The following is a 14,435-nucleotide window of genomic DNA, read 5'->3' as shown; positions in this document are numbered from 1 at the left end:
CTGTTTTCAAATTTGAATCTTGAAAAGTAACAGTTTTGGACATATGAGGTTTCCACCCGACAGAGACGATATATATTATGAACATCAAGCCAACCAGCCAGTATAAACATTACCCAGCATGCATCACGATTGCTGTCAGATAAATAATAGCTTTACCCTGTTATCCGATATATTTTTGTTCTTAACTGTGACCTAAGTTTTTATATATATATATATATATATATATATATATATATATATATATATATATATATATATTGTTTTTATTGGATGTGAGACAAACCCTATTTTGTATTACTTTTTAATTAGAATATTATTTGGTCTCGTTCCTTTGCACGTATGCGTATTGTTTACCATCGATATAATGGGAATAGCTCTGAACTGTCCCAAACTGACGCTAGAGAGAGCCAAAACTAAGTCACATTTTGACGTTCAGGGCTCGCGTTCAGAACTGATGCTGGAGGTAACCAGGAGTGTCATATCTGGACATTAGGCAGTGTTGATGTCTTTTTTTTTTTTAATCCCACAATTTTGTAACCCATTTTTCACCCAGTCCCTCAGCTTGTAATCCTGGGCGCTACTCTCCCTCTGCCGGCCTGGGGAGAGCCCCGAACTGGGCTCATGCTTCCTTCAATGCATGAGGAGTGAGCTGGGCGCTACTTATCACCTGACAGGGGGGAGTTTCCCCTGGTAGGACGTGGTGCGTTATGAGCTTATAGATCTGCTATTTTCAAATAGCCTATGTATATATTATGTAGGTTTAAAGTGCTCATGTACTGTAGCCTGGTGGCTTCTTCTGGGTTTGTTTTCATAGACCCATGGCAGCCTATTCCTCTCACAAAATCTGGCAGCAGTGGTTTAGGGGCTACTCTACGGATGTAGCTGAGAATGTGTTGCAACCACAACTCTGTGCTCAGTTTTCCCCGGGCAGTAGCTACAACAGTCAGCGGTTGGAGAAAAAACACTCGGTCGGTGTGTGTTTTCGACAGCTTGACACACACACATTATTAAGTTGACCTGCTGCAGCTGTGTTGCCTACTACTAGTCTGCCATGTTTTTAAGCTGTTGTAGTATTTTAACCTGAACGGGAAGACAAACTACAAAATGAACTAGTGCTGGATAGTAAACAAAGTACATTTGCCTTAGCATTGTACATAAGTATGTGTCCTGTCAAAATAAGAGTGTTAATTTAAAGTGAAAGTGTTTGAGTGTGTGGGGGTTTGATAAACAATATGTTAACAATATTAACAAGAGCATAATACTAAATATTACTGCATCGGATCCATTGGAACTAAGGTTATTTTTTACACCCTAACGGACAGCAACAATATAATGTGTAACAGTGTAGCCCGGTGTGTGTGTGTAGCCATGTGTGTGTGTGTGTGTGTGTGTGTGTGTTTGCGTGCGTGTCAATGAAGGAACTACATTGTAAAGTGCTTTGAATGTCCGCAAGACTAGCCAGGCTTTATATGAATGCATTCCGTTTAGCATTTAAAACAGTATCTAATACATTACAGGAATCTCCTCTAGAAGAAAGTAGGCCATCCCCACTGCCTGCATAAACAAGGAGGGTTGCTATGCAACCTTTTAATTTAGTGTATACATGTATTTTTCATCTTTCGTCAGCTCTGTGTGTGCGTGTGCGTGTGCATGTGCGTATGCATGCATGCGTGCGTGCGTGCGTGCGTGCGTGTGTGCGTGTGCGTGTGCGTGTGCGTGTGCGTGTGCGTGTGTATGTATACACCAAGGGGCTAGCATCCGGTTTCTAAATTGCGGCCATACAGGAAGTGGCAGTTCATATGAATGGCCGCTACTTTCGCTATTTCCCCCATGATTCCCTCATGAAGCAATAACTCTTTATTAAAGCAAATGGGTTTTTGGCCGGACTTTACACTTGATTTTATTACCTTAATAAACATTGGCATAAATACTTAATGCTTTCAGTCTCTAGTGTATAAAGTCCATGATATGCGTTTAGTAAATTATGGTTAGGGTTAGGGCCATTAATGTTTTTAATTAATGATAAAGTAGGGTATGTTTCTAGGGCTCCTACTGGTTTCTACCGAGTGAAGAACCGCCCTCGCTGCGGTTGCAGCCAATAGACCATATTCACACGGCGGCCATGTTTTGGCATTTTGCATTGAAAAAAACGGGGTGGCAATGGAGTGGCATTTCATTAACTTGATAGCAAAATGGCCACCATGTGATTATGGTCAATAGCAGTCGTTTCCGGCTTCATTTCGGGACCGGAAGTTCAAGGATTTCAATTTGCAGAAAAAAGTGGCTTCAAAACGATCTGTAGAAACCAATGGTGCTCCCTTTGTTCATTAATTTTACAGTCTATGGTACACACACACACACACACACACACACACACACACACACACACACACACACACACACACACACACACACACACACACACACACACACACACACACACACACACACGCTACGAGCTTATACATCTGCAATTTCTTAATGGTCAACATATAAATGGTGGTTGAAATGATTGTAATGCTATATTAACCACTTTTGCTGGGACCCCCCCCACCCCCCAGGACCCCCACTTTGAGAACAAACGGCCTAGTTAGTTGCAGGTTTCACATCATACACAAGCAAAAAAAAACACACCATGCTTTCTTCCACAAATTGCATCCTCGTCCCGCTATAGTATCACCCTCTATTCCTGCTGACATGTAAGGCTATATTTCTTCATTCATATTTATTGACGTAAATTCACATTGGAATGTTATTAACCGTAACGTATGCAATTTAATTTAATGTAGCGTTTCCATAGTTGTCAGGGTGTGCTGTCACAATCACAGCCTGATGCGTGCACTTGCATATACGTGCACATTATTATGGTTGCGCTCCCCCACTTCTAAAAATAGCACCGCGCCCCTGCTTGTGTCTTTTGTCGTTTGTAGCTGATTTTAATTTTTTTTCCCTCAGCCACAGAGTGATGTCATCGCTGTCAGGTGGAAACGTTGTATCAAAACTGTTTCTTTTCAGGAGAGATGGAGAAAAGAACCTGCAGTGTTCCAATAGATCTGAGGTGTAGTTCCAGACCAGTGGTGGAAAAAAAAGTACTCAGATGTTTTACTTAAAGTAAAAGTATCAATAGTGCAATGTAGAACTGTAACAAAGTAAAAGTCCGGAATTCAAAATTTACTTGAGTAAAAGTACAAAAGTATTGGTATCAAAATGTATACTTAAAGGCATACTAGGTAACGTTTTCAACAAAACTAAAGTTAAATTGTATATCTTTTGTGAGTGGCAAAAGTTTCACAACACCCACTCCATGAATTTCACCCCCGGAAGCCTTTTATTTATATATTTTCTATTGAACGTGGACTGGGGGGACTTTCCCGGGAAAATGACGTTCCTGGCCAACGTCATGACGTCCTGGCCGACGTCCTGGCCGACGTCATGACGTCGGCCAGGAACTACCGCAACGGTTTCCTGTTTGGCCAGGAACTATCGCGCTAATAACAAAAAGGAACCTCACGCTGATTTTAAGAGAATGTAGGATTGGAAGATCGAAAAAGAACAGAAAAAGAAAGCACAGCTCATGGTAACTAATGCTCCACTGGCTAAGAGAAACGATCCGTAGATAGTATAAAACAATTAAAAGATCGCTTTTTGAAACACTTCCGGCTTCCGGTGAAAACGAATGGAATTCTGGGTAATCGAGGACTACGGAAATTGTATGCAGTGACGGTAGTGACCAGCAGAGGTTGCTAAAAATCGTTATTTGTGATTCTGCATTGTACAACTTTAAAGTACCAAATGTAAAAGTACTAAAATGTTTGAAAATAGCAGATCTACAAGCACACAACGCGTCGTGATGGGACGTGTTGTGAGCTTGTAGATCTGCTATTTTCAAATATAGCCAAGGTATACAAGGGGGCTAAAGTGGTTAATGTATGTTTCATAATGTAATAATTTATGTCTGCAAAGTAACTAGTAACTAAAGTAGTCCAACAATTGCAGTGGAGTAAAAGTACAATATTTGCCTCTGACATGCAGTGCAGTAGTAGAGTATTGAATATTGGAAATACTCCAGTAAGGCACCTCAAAATTGTATACAAGCACGGTACTTGAGTAAATGTACTTAGTTACTTCACACCACTGTTCCAGACTCTACATCGCATTGGGAGTGTGGCATAGCGGTCTGGCTACCCAGATAGCAAAATATGGGTGAATCAACGTTGAAAAATAGTCGGCCATAACGGTTGACTCAACGTTCAATCTCAACGTTGAAACTGTACTGAAATCACAACGCCATTATTATTTGATTCAACGTTGGGTTTCAACCACTAACTAACACTATATCAACGTTGATTCAACCATCATCTAAATGGTATTCTGCATGCTGATTTTAGTTGATTTTATGTTGAATCAACGTTATGACTCAATATTGATTCAACCATCATCTAAATGGTAATCTGCATGCACATTTTAGTTGATTTAATGTTGAATCAACATTAGGAATCAACATTGATTCAACCATCATCTAAATGGTAATCTGCATGCACATTTTAGTTGATTTTATGTTGAATCAACATCAGGAATCGAACACTGATTTAATTTATTAATTGGATTATACTGAATCATATTAGGAATCAATATTGATCCTGATCATCCAACAACCTAATGGTAATCTGCATGTACATTTTAAATTATGTATGCTGATATACTGTAAGGCTACATCTTGTTCAAAATTACCTTACATTTCCCAAAATGTGAAAATATAAAAATAAAGACAGACAATATGATTTGAATCTTCACATTTATTGAACCAAGGCATTTAGACCTGCGTTGAACTGCTTTAACCATTGTTTTTATGCTTTAACAGATGAAATATAGAACATATACAAGATTGTAGATCTGCTATTTATGAAAGAAATCGTGAAAATGTCTGCAAGCATTTGGATATTTTGACCCGATTCTGTGAATGTCTTCTAAATGATAGATCTGCTATTTTTGAAAAATCGTAAACATTTGTTCAAATCTTTGAATATATATTTTTCAAAGGAAACTTTTGTAACTGAAATCTGTTTCTGGGGGTCCCTGGAAAGATATTTTTCTAGGTGGGGGTCTGCGTCCAAATACATGTGATTTTGGGGGTCCTTGACATGGAAAAATTTGAGAACCACAGATTTGGAAGAAGTATTTAGAAGACAGAATCGGGGACAAAATATTCATTTTCACGATTTTTTTGGGTTGTTTTTTATAAAAAGAAAAGAAAAAAAGGTCCAAGTTCAAACGCAAAACGCTGTCCCGGTCTAGATGGGTTAAAGAAAAGAAAAAAATGGTTGAAGTTCAAACGCAAAACGCTGTCCCGGTTGTAATGGGTTAATCCCTTCAGGGAGGGAGGGAACCTGCAGAGGTGCCACCTGCATCCAGATCCGGTCCCTGCTGCTCCAGAGCATTCCTCGGGATGCCTCCCTGACGGCCAGGCGCAAACTGCAGCCAAGACTTGACCGTCTTTTCATAGTTCAACTGGGTTAATTTTCGGTCCGATCGTTGAGCAGCAGCTGAAAGATAAGATAACAAGAAAGCACATGGGATTTAAACACTCAATTTTGTATACATATAAAACACAAAGACACTTAATCTGCAGCAGCCAGTGCGGGTTGGCTAAAAGACTGGACTGGAATTTGAAATGAGCATCTAAAGCATTGCATACACTTTCACCAGCACCTGACTCCAACCTAAACTTTTTTTAAATATTAATTTAGGAAATTGTGCTCAACTAGTCAACAGGAGATTCTGGTTAAATCAGTCTAAATGCACACATCCGAGTTGAAATCTGAGTTGAAATCTGATTTGAAACCACCTCCAGAGGTGGTTCGAAATCAGATTTAACTCGCACATACAGCACAATAGGCAGGTCGCACTCTGGAGCCCTGTGCCTGCCACAGTCTGTGTAGACAGAGTTTACAGCTGATCAACTGGTTATGAGGGGAGGGGAGGGGCCCTTGGCAGCCTCCTTGCTCTCTGCAAATTTTACTTGGAGGCTATTTATTCCGAATGTATCATATTTTTAAGTTTAATTGTTATAGCACGCCCGTCCCCCGAAATAAAAGCCCTAAAAACACAACACAGTAAGACAGACATGTGTATACATTGTCACAAGATACCCCAAGATATATATCTATACAGGCATGCAAACAGCCCGAGGTGAAAAAGGTGACAACATGTTGTTTTCTTTCGGGTCAGGTGTCACACAATTGCCCTATTTGAGTTCAAAAAGGTGACTGTAGCTGAAAAGTGACACTTTTGCATGTCTGTATACAGGTGGACTATAGGTGGTCTATGGGTGGTATACGGGTGGTATACAGGTGGTATACAGGTGGTATACAGGTGGACTATAGGTGGTCTCTAGGTGGTATACAGGTGGTCTATAGGTGGTCTATGGGTGGTATAGGGGTGGCATACAGGTGGTATACGGGTGGTATACAGGTGGACTATAGGTGGTCTCTAGGTGGTATACAGGTGGTCTCTAGGTGGTCTATGGGTGGTATATGGGTGGTATATGGGTGGTCTATGGGTGGTCTATGGGTGGTCTCTAGGTGGTCTATGGGTGGTATACGGGTGGTCTACGGGTGGTCTATGGGTGGTCTCTAGGTGGTCTATGGGTGGTCTATGGGTGGTCTCTAGGTGGTCTATGGGTGGTCTATGGGTGGTCTCTAGGTGGTATACAGGTGGTATACGGGTGGTCTACGGGTGGTCTATGGGTGGTCTCTAGGTGGTCTATGGGTGGTCTATGGGTGGTCTCTAGGTGGTCTATGGGTGGTATACGGGTGGTCTACGGGTGGTCTATGGGTGGTCTCTAGGTGGTCTATGGGTGGTCTATGGGTGGTCTCTAGGTGGTCTATGGGTGGTCTATGGGTGGTCTCTAGGTGGTATACAGGTGGACTCTAGGTGGTCTTTAGGTGGACTCTAGGTGGTATACAGGTGGTCTCTAGGTGGTATACGGGTGGACTATAGGTGGTCTCTAGGTGGTATACGGGTGGACTATAGGTGGTCTCTAGGTGGTCTCGAGGTGGTCTATGGGTGGTATACGGGTGGTCTATAGGTGGTATACAGGTGGACTATAGGTGGTATACGGGTGGTCTATAGGTGGTATACAGGTGGACTATAGGTGGTATACGGGTGGTCTATAGGTGGTATACAGGTGGTCTATAGGTGGTATACAGGTGGTCTCTAGGTGGTATACAGGTGGTATACAGGTGGTCTATAGGTGGTATACAGGTGGTCTCTAGGTGGTATACAGGTGGTCTATAGGTGGTATACAGGTGGTCTCTAGGTGGTATACAGGTGGTCTCTAGGTGGTCTATGGGTGGTATACGGGTGGTCTATGGGTGGTATACAGGTGGTCTCTAGGTGGTCTATGGGTGGTCTCTAGGTGGTATACAGGTGGTATACGGGTGGTATACAGGTGGTCTATAGGTGGTCTCTAGGTGGACTCTAGGTGGACTCTAGGTGGTCTCTAGGTGGTCTACAGGTGGTCTCTAGGTGGTATACGGGTGGTATACAGGTGGTATACAGGTGGTCTACAGGTGGTCTACAGGTGGTATACAGGTGGACTATAGGTGGTCTATAGGTGGTCTATGGGTGGTCTCTAGGTGGTCTCTGGGTGGTCTATGGGTGGTATACGGGTGGTCTATGGGTGGTCTATGGGTGGTCTATGGGTGGTCTCTAGGTGGTCTCTAGGTGGTCTATGGGTGGTATATGGGTGGTATATGGGTGGTCTATGGGTGGTCTATGGGTGGTCTCTAGGTGGTCTATGGGTGGTATACGGGTGGTCTACGGGTGGTCTATGGGTGGTCTCTAGGTGGTCTATGGGTGGTCTATGGGTGGTCTCTAGGTGGTCTATGGGTGGTCTATGGGTGGTCTCTAGGTGGTCTATGGGTGGTATACGGGTGGTCTACGGGTGGTCTATGGGTGGTCTCTAGGTGGTCTATGGGTGGTCTATGGGTGGTCTCTAGGTGGTCTATGGGTGGTCTATGGGTGGTCTCTAGGTGGTATACAGGTGGTATACGGGTGGTCTACGGGTGGTCTATGGGTGGTCTCTAGGTGGTCTATGGGTGGTCTATGGGTGGTCTCTAGGTGGTCTATGGGTGGTATACGGGTGGTCTACGGGTGGTCTATGGGTGGTCTCTAGGTGGTCTATGGGTGGTCTATGGGTGGTCTCTAGGTGGTCTATGGGTGGTCTATGGGTGGTCTCTAGGTGGTATACAGGTGGACTCTAGGTGGTCTCTAGGTGGACTCTAGGTGGTATACAGGTGGTCTCTAGGTGGTATACGGGTGGACTATAGGTGGTCTCTAGGTGGTATACGGGTGGACTATAGGTGGTCTCTAGATGGTCTCGAGGTGGTCTATGGGTGGTATACGGGTGGTCTATAGGTGGTATACAGGTGGACTATAGGTGGTATACGGGTGGTCTATAGGTGGTATACAGGTGGACTATAGGTGGTATACGGGTGGTCTATAGGTGGTATACAGGTGGTCTATAGGTGGTATACAGGTGGTCTCTAGGTGGTATACAGGTGGTATACAGGTGGTATACAGGTGGTCTATAGGTGGTATACAGGTGGTCTCTAGGTGGTATACAGGTGGTCTCTAGGTGGTCTATGGGTGGTATACGGGTGGTCTATGGGTGGTATACAGGTGGTCTCTAGGTGGTCTATGGGTGGTCTCTAGGTGGTATACAGGTGGTATACGGGTGGTCTATAGGTGGTCTCTAGGTGGACTCTAGGTGGACTCTAGGTGGTCTCTAGGTGGTCTACAGGTGGTCTCTAGGTGGTATACGGGTGGTATACGGGTGGTATACGGGTGGTATACAGGTGGTCTATAGGTGGTCTCTAGGTGGTCTCTAGGTGGTCTCTAGGTGGTCTCTAGGTGGTCTCTGGGTGGTCTATGGGTGGTATACAGGTGGTCTATAGGTGGTCTCTAGGTGGTCTCTGGGTGGTCTACAGGTGGTATACAGGTGGTCTATAGGTGGTCTATGGGTGGTATACGGGTGGTATACAGGTGGACTATAGGTGGTCTCTAGGTGGTATACAGGTGGTCTCTAGGTGGTATACGGGTGGACTATAGGTGGTCTCTAGGTGGTATACGGGTGGACTATAGGTGGTCTCTAGGTGGTCTATGGGTGGTATACGGGTGGTATACAGGTGGTCTATAGGTGGTATACAGGTGGACTATAGGTGGTATACGGGTGGTCTATAGGTGGTATACAGGTGGTATACAGGTGGTCTATAGGTGGTCTATAGGTGGTCTATGGGTGGTATACAGGTGGTCTATAGGTGGTCTCTAGGTGGTATACAGGTGGTATACAGGTGGTCTACAGGTGGTCTCTAGGTGGTCTCTAGGTGGTCTCTAGGTGGTATACGGGTGGTCTATAGGTGGTATACAGGTGGTATACAGGTGGTATACGGGTGGTATACAGGTGGTGGTATACAGGTGGTCTAGAGGTGGTATACAGGTGGACTATAGGTGGTCTATAGGTGGTCTATGGGTGGTCTACGGGTGGTATACAGGTGGTCTACAGGTGGTCTACGGGTGGTCTACGGGTGGTATACGGGTGGTATACAGGTGGTCTATAGGTGGTCTATGGGTGGTATACAGGTGGTATACAGGTGGTCTACAGGTGGTCTACAGGTGGTATACAGGTGGTATACAGGTGGTATACAGGTGGTCTCTAGGTGGTCTCTAGGTGGTATACGGGTGGTCTATGGGTGGTCTATGGGTGGTCTCTAGGTGGTATACAGGTGGTATACGGGTGGTATACAGGTGGTCTAGAGGTGGACTCTAGGTGGACTCGGCATTTATAGGATGCCAGGTCAACAATGACCTGGTATCTGTCCTTTGCATAATCCTGCAAGGTCATCAAGGCTAGGAGGGCAAGTGCTACGGGCTGAGGTGGAGTCTGAAGAGGTGAGTCTATGGGTGGTATACAGGTGGTATACGGGTGGTATACAGGTGGTCTCTAGGTGGTCTCTAGGTGGTCTCTAGGTGGTATACGGGTGGACTATAGGTGGTCTCTAGGTGGTCTATGGGTGGTATACGGGTGGTCTATAGGTGGTATACAGGTGGTATACGGGTGGTATACAGGTGGTCTCTAGGTGGTCTCTAGGTGGTATACGGGTGGACTATAGGTGGTCTCTAGGTGGTCTATGGGTGGTATACGGGTGGTCTATAGGTGGTATACAGGTGGACTATAGGTGGTATACAGGTGGTATACAGGTGGTCTATAGGTGGTCTATGGGTGGTATACGGGTGGTATACAGGTGGTCTATAGGTGGTCTATGGGTGGTATACGGGTGGTATACAGGTGGTATACACAGGCATGCAAACAGCCCGAGGTGAAAAAGGTGACAACATGTTGTTTTCTTTCGGGTCAGGTGTCACACAATTGCCCTATTTGAGTTCAAAAAGGTGACTGTAGCTGAAAAGTGACACTTTTGCATGTCTGTCTATAAGTGGTTACCAACTCCACTGACTGGCCATCTATAACACTACTCTGAGGAACTAGTGGTGTGACAAATACTTACTGAACAGTGCCTCTTCGCCTCATCCAGTTTGTTCTTCCCCTCTGGGATGACACCATGCTTTCCGTATACGACGGCATTGCGGCACTCCTCATGGGTGAAGAACACCTCGAACAAGGCGTGGAATAGCCTCTTGCAGTCCTTCCTGGCACGCTGGTGTATGGCTGCCAGCTGCACAGATGAAATCATCTGTCCACAGCCTGTGAATAGAGAGCGAGCAATTAACAAACTGCATTTTAAGACATCAGCTACATTGACCCCTTTCTGCGCTCAGTGCACCAACTGTGACCTTCTGAAAACTTCACTATCTAGTTGCAGCTCACAACACGGATCACTCGCTACCAAGAACGTCAGGTTCAGTGTGAAATGTATGGCAAACGTATACATCCATACCTGGATATAGCTCCTGCTGCCCGAGACTGGACACTCCAGACTCTAGGTCACCGACCAGGGTGATAAAGCCCTTCAGTGCGTCTAGTTTCTCAGAGCCTAGAACAAAGACAAAAAAATCTGAGTCTACTGAGTGTATTTGTAAAACAATAAGATTGAGTACTGTTCTACAAAGCTCTACAGTATATTCTGATAGCAGTCATTGATGAGTATTTGTTCAGTAGCAGGGGTCGATCTCCCCAGCTCTTCAGTAAACAGAAAACAGTTTTATTTTGGGATACCAATGTTTTCCAGTCATGTCAGAGAACTCACAAAAGAGGTACAGGATAAAGTAAAGTTTCAAGTGAGACAAAGAAATTAGCAGACAACTGAAAACTGCAACATTACAGGCAATAAAACTTACTGATACTGGAGAGCACAGTGGTTATCCTCCTCAACTGGAGCTGGAGCTTCTCCACCTCAGACCGACAAGAGTCGCAAGGCTGCCACCCTTGACCCTCTGGTATGCTCTGGTCAGATGGATTTGGTTGACCTAGAAAGATTGAAAGCACGTCAAAAACTGTAAAGAAAAGTTTTTTAAAAAAAAGCAAAACTCATCTATGAATCCTGAATTTGAAGGACAACAGTGCCAAGTCTGCTGACACTTAGCTGAGGAACCACACCTTCTACTGGAGCATCACTGGACGGAGATGGAGGTTGCAGTACACTGGGTGTTTCTTGGTTCCACTGATCCAAGTCCATATATGTAGCTGCATACGGCTGTGCAGAAAAGACAAAAGGCCCTTAATTGTACTTGGTCAAAAATCATCAAAACTATAGGCTACTATACAAGCTCATAGCGCAGCACCGAGTGCTGTGCTAAGAGCTTGTAGGTCTACATGGGTTAAATCTAAAGAAAACATACCTCATCAACAGGTCGGCAGGCCTGTGTAGAAGAGGCTGGAGGGTATGGCTGTAAATCGGGGTAGAAGGTATCACAAGGTTGCAGAGACATAGAAAAGTAACCTTAGTTTGTAGTCTGTCAAAGATCTTTAAAAAATAGCTATGCCTTTATGCAATGCATTGTGGATTTTAGATAGACCAATCAAAAGTAATGTGGAATGTAATACAAGTCACAAATAAATTCAATTTATATTCAATTATAACCTTAGCAATACAAAAATCAAAATGAGTGCAATAAATCAATGGTTATTATAACCGTAACAATCAAAATTAAAGTGTCTGCATTAAATTGATGGTTATTCAAAGCTAAACAATCAAAGTGCCTGCATTAATCCAGTGGTTATTCTAATCTTAACAATCACTAACTCCATCAGTTTTTGAGAGATTGTATTTTGGGTTTTAGGGATTTATGTCCAAGTGAGAGAAGAACTCTTTGAATAAAATCAAAGGTGTTCTTCATTGATTTGGGGTACTCCAAATTCAGTGCGTAAATCAGTCCAAACAGTAGGCAGATGGCATGTGGGAGACTTTGAAGGTCATCACTGTTGTACCTTCCAAGACGATGCATGATAGTGAAGAGTCCAAGTGCAGTGAGTGAGGAGAAGCCGGGCTGTCTTCAGGAACCACGGTCAGGATCCCAATGGAGAGGTGGGACATGTCTGGAAGGTCATCGGTGTCCTAACAACCACAACCACAATTACATGTCAAATGTCGCCTTTTTATATGGTAGAAAACACAATACACACCCACTAAGGGGAAGTAAAATTCTGGAATGACTATATTCAATAGAAAGAACAGACTGTAAATACTGTACACGCATAAATAATTAACAGATCAATTAATGATTTAAGTACATCTAGACAGCTGTAAACATTCTGTCTGCTTGAAAGTAGAGTTGTTATCCCAAGATCTATTATGACCAGATAGTGTATCACGTTGTTAAACATAGCCATGTCCTGAACTAAACAGTTGTCATGTTGGCACCATTTTCAAATAGTATAGCAAACTTATTTACCAAGAGTATCAGTGAAGTGTTGATGTTGTTTGAAGAGAAACAGTCTAACATTGATGTGTTAGACTGCAGACTAGCAAGGCAAGGTGGAGGGAACAGTGGAAAACAAATTAAGATTCAAAATAGTCGTTTTAGAGATACATTGAAGAATAGCAAAACACTAGTTCAGACTGGTTCGAAAAATATTGTTGCAATGGCCTCCAGATTTAACATAGGTTACTGCATCCAAATAGCTCTAATGAGGTGAATGCCAGTTTAACACTTTTTTCTGCCCAGTGTGATGTGGTATTTCTTTACTGTTTGGTTAGGATTTATAATGGTAAATTATGTTTTTTAAATTGCGTGGTTCTGGCATGGCTTCCATGTTTAAAGCGATAGTGCTTAAAAGGGCAAGACCACTTTGGTAGAGGTTTGTGTTGTGTATTTACCTTGCCATGATGTAACTCCAAAGGAGGACAAGAAATCAAAAATAATTGCTCCATTGATTAGAAATTGATCATTCAAAATATGCTCCTCATTGACTTACATTGTACGCTGAAACAGCTCTCAAAGTCACTATTTTAGCACATAAACAAACACAATCAAAGCTAATTCAGACAATATAGAACATCACCAAACCCAGTACTGTTTATTTTTTGAATAAAAATGTCAACTTCCTGCTGATTTTACTATTTGAAGATCCGGATCCACAGATCCAGTCGGGGTTTTCTTCTTAATAAAAATAGTAAAATCAACAGGTTGTGAGCTTGTAGATTGGCGATTTTTTTAAGCAACGCTGTTGTACGACAAAAGTATAAAATAGGGCTAAAGTACTTAATCAGACTTATTGATTTACTAATTATAAACATCACTTGGATACAATTATATTTTAATCGTGTGTAAATATGTTTCTACCAACGACTAGTTTCAAAATTTGCGAGTCAGGCCTGCCTTATAGCCATGGATCACGAGCGTCATGGATAAACTGCAAACTAGTGTTTGCACTTTCTCCATTTATAGCCCGTACATCCACATAAACGTTCAGATTCCAAATATAAAGTGCTGACCTCATGGCCACGAATGTTACAAGTATGTACGGACCCTCAGATGTACACGTATCTTCCGTATTGTTCAATAAAAAGCATTTTAATCCGATCGGTGGCCATTTTCTTAGGTTTTTCGCCATATGCTAACTGTGACCCTATCGGTTGGGAAGTGTATTGCACTCTACATACGTTATAACTCTATGAGGAAATGGCCATCGATCGGATGAAAATGCTTTTTATTAAACAATACGGAAAATACGGGTACTTCTGAGATACCATATATAATTGTAACATCCGTGGCCATGGGTTAAGCACTTTATATTTGAAATCTGAACGTTTATTTAGATGTAAGGACCGTAAAGTTGAAAGTGCAAACACCAGGTTGAAGTTTCGTCATGACTATCATATCATATATGACAGTCATGTTTCAGGGCTATACTCGGGCAAATACACGCCACGGTCATGAACTAACAAGTTGGACAACATTTTAATTCCATAAAC

General features: G+C 43.1%; 1 protein-coding gene across 2 annotated transcripts; it reads right to left on the bottom strand.

Moving 5' to 3' along the window:
* Positions 1-4,787: 4,787 nt before the first annotated feature.
* On the bottom strand, positions 4,788-13,012 carry LOC308089812 (uncharacterized protein). Of its 2 annotated transcripts, XM_080434740.1 has the most exons (8): positions 12,913-13,012; positions 12,449-12,575; positions 11,860-11,907; positions 11,618-11,714; positions 11,359-11,487; positions 10,959-11,054; positions 10,569-10,765; positions 4,788-5,543 (listed from the first exon to the last, which is right to left on the bottom strand). In XM_080434740.1, the coding sequence occupies exons 4-8, from the start codon at positions 11,694-11,696 to the stop codon at positions 5,514-5,516; spliced, it is 531 nt and encodes a 176-aa protein (XP_080290866.1). In that variant the 5' UTR covers positions 11,697-11,714; positions 11,860-11,907; positions 12,449-12,575; positions 12,913-13,012; the 3' UTR covers positions 4,788-5,513. The 2 variants fall into 2 exon arrangements, with proteins under 2 accessions (XP_080290866.1, XP_080290865.1); XM_080434739.1 differs by lacking the exon at positions 4,788-5,543 and having other exon boundaries at positions 10,518-10,765.
* Positions 13,013-14,435: the final 1,423 nt, after the last annotated feature.

This window comes from Gymnoscopelus braueri, assembly GCF_963280865.1.
Source record: "Gymnoscopelus braueri genome assembly, chromosome: 1".
In the NCBI taxonomy this organism is placed as follows: Eukaryota; Metazoa; Chordata; class Actinopteri; order Myctophiformes; family Myctophidae; genus Gymnoscopelus; species Gymnoscopelus braueri.
The sequence above is the reverse complement of the archived record's forward strand: the minus strand, read 5'-3'. Positions and strand labels throughout refer to the sequence as shown.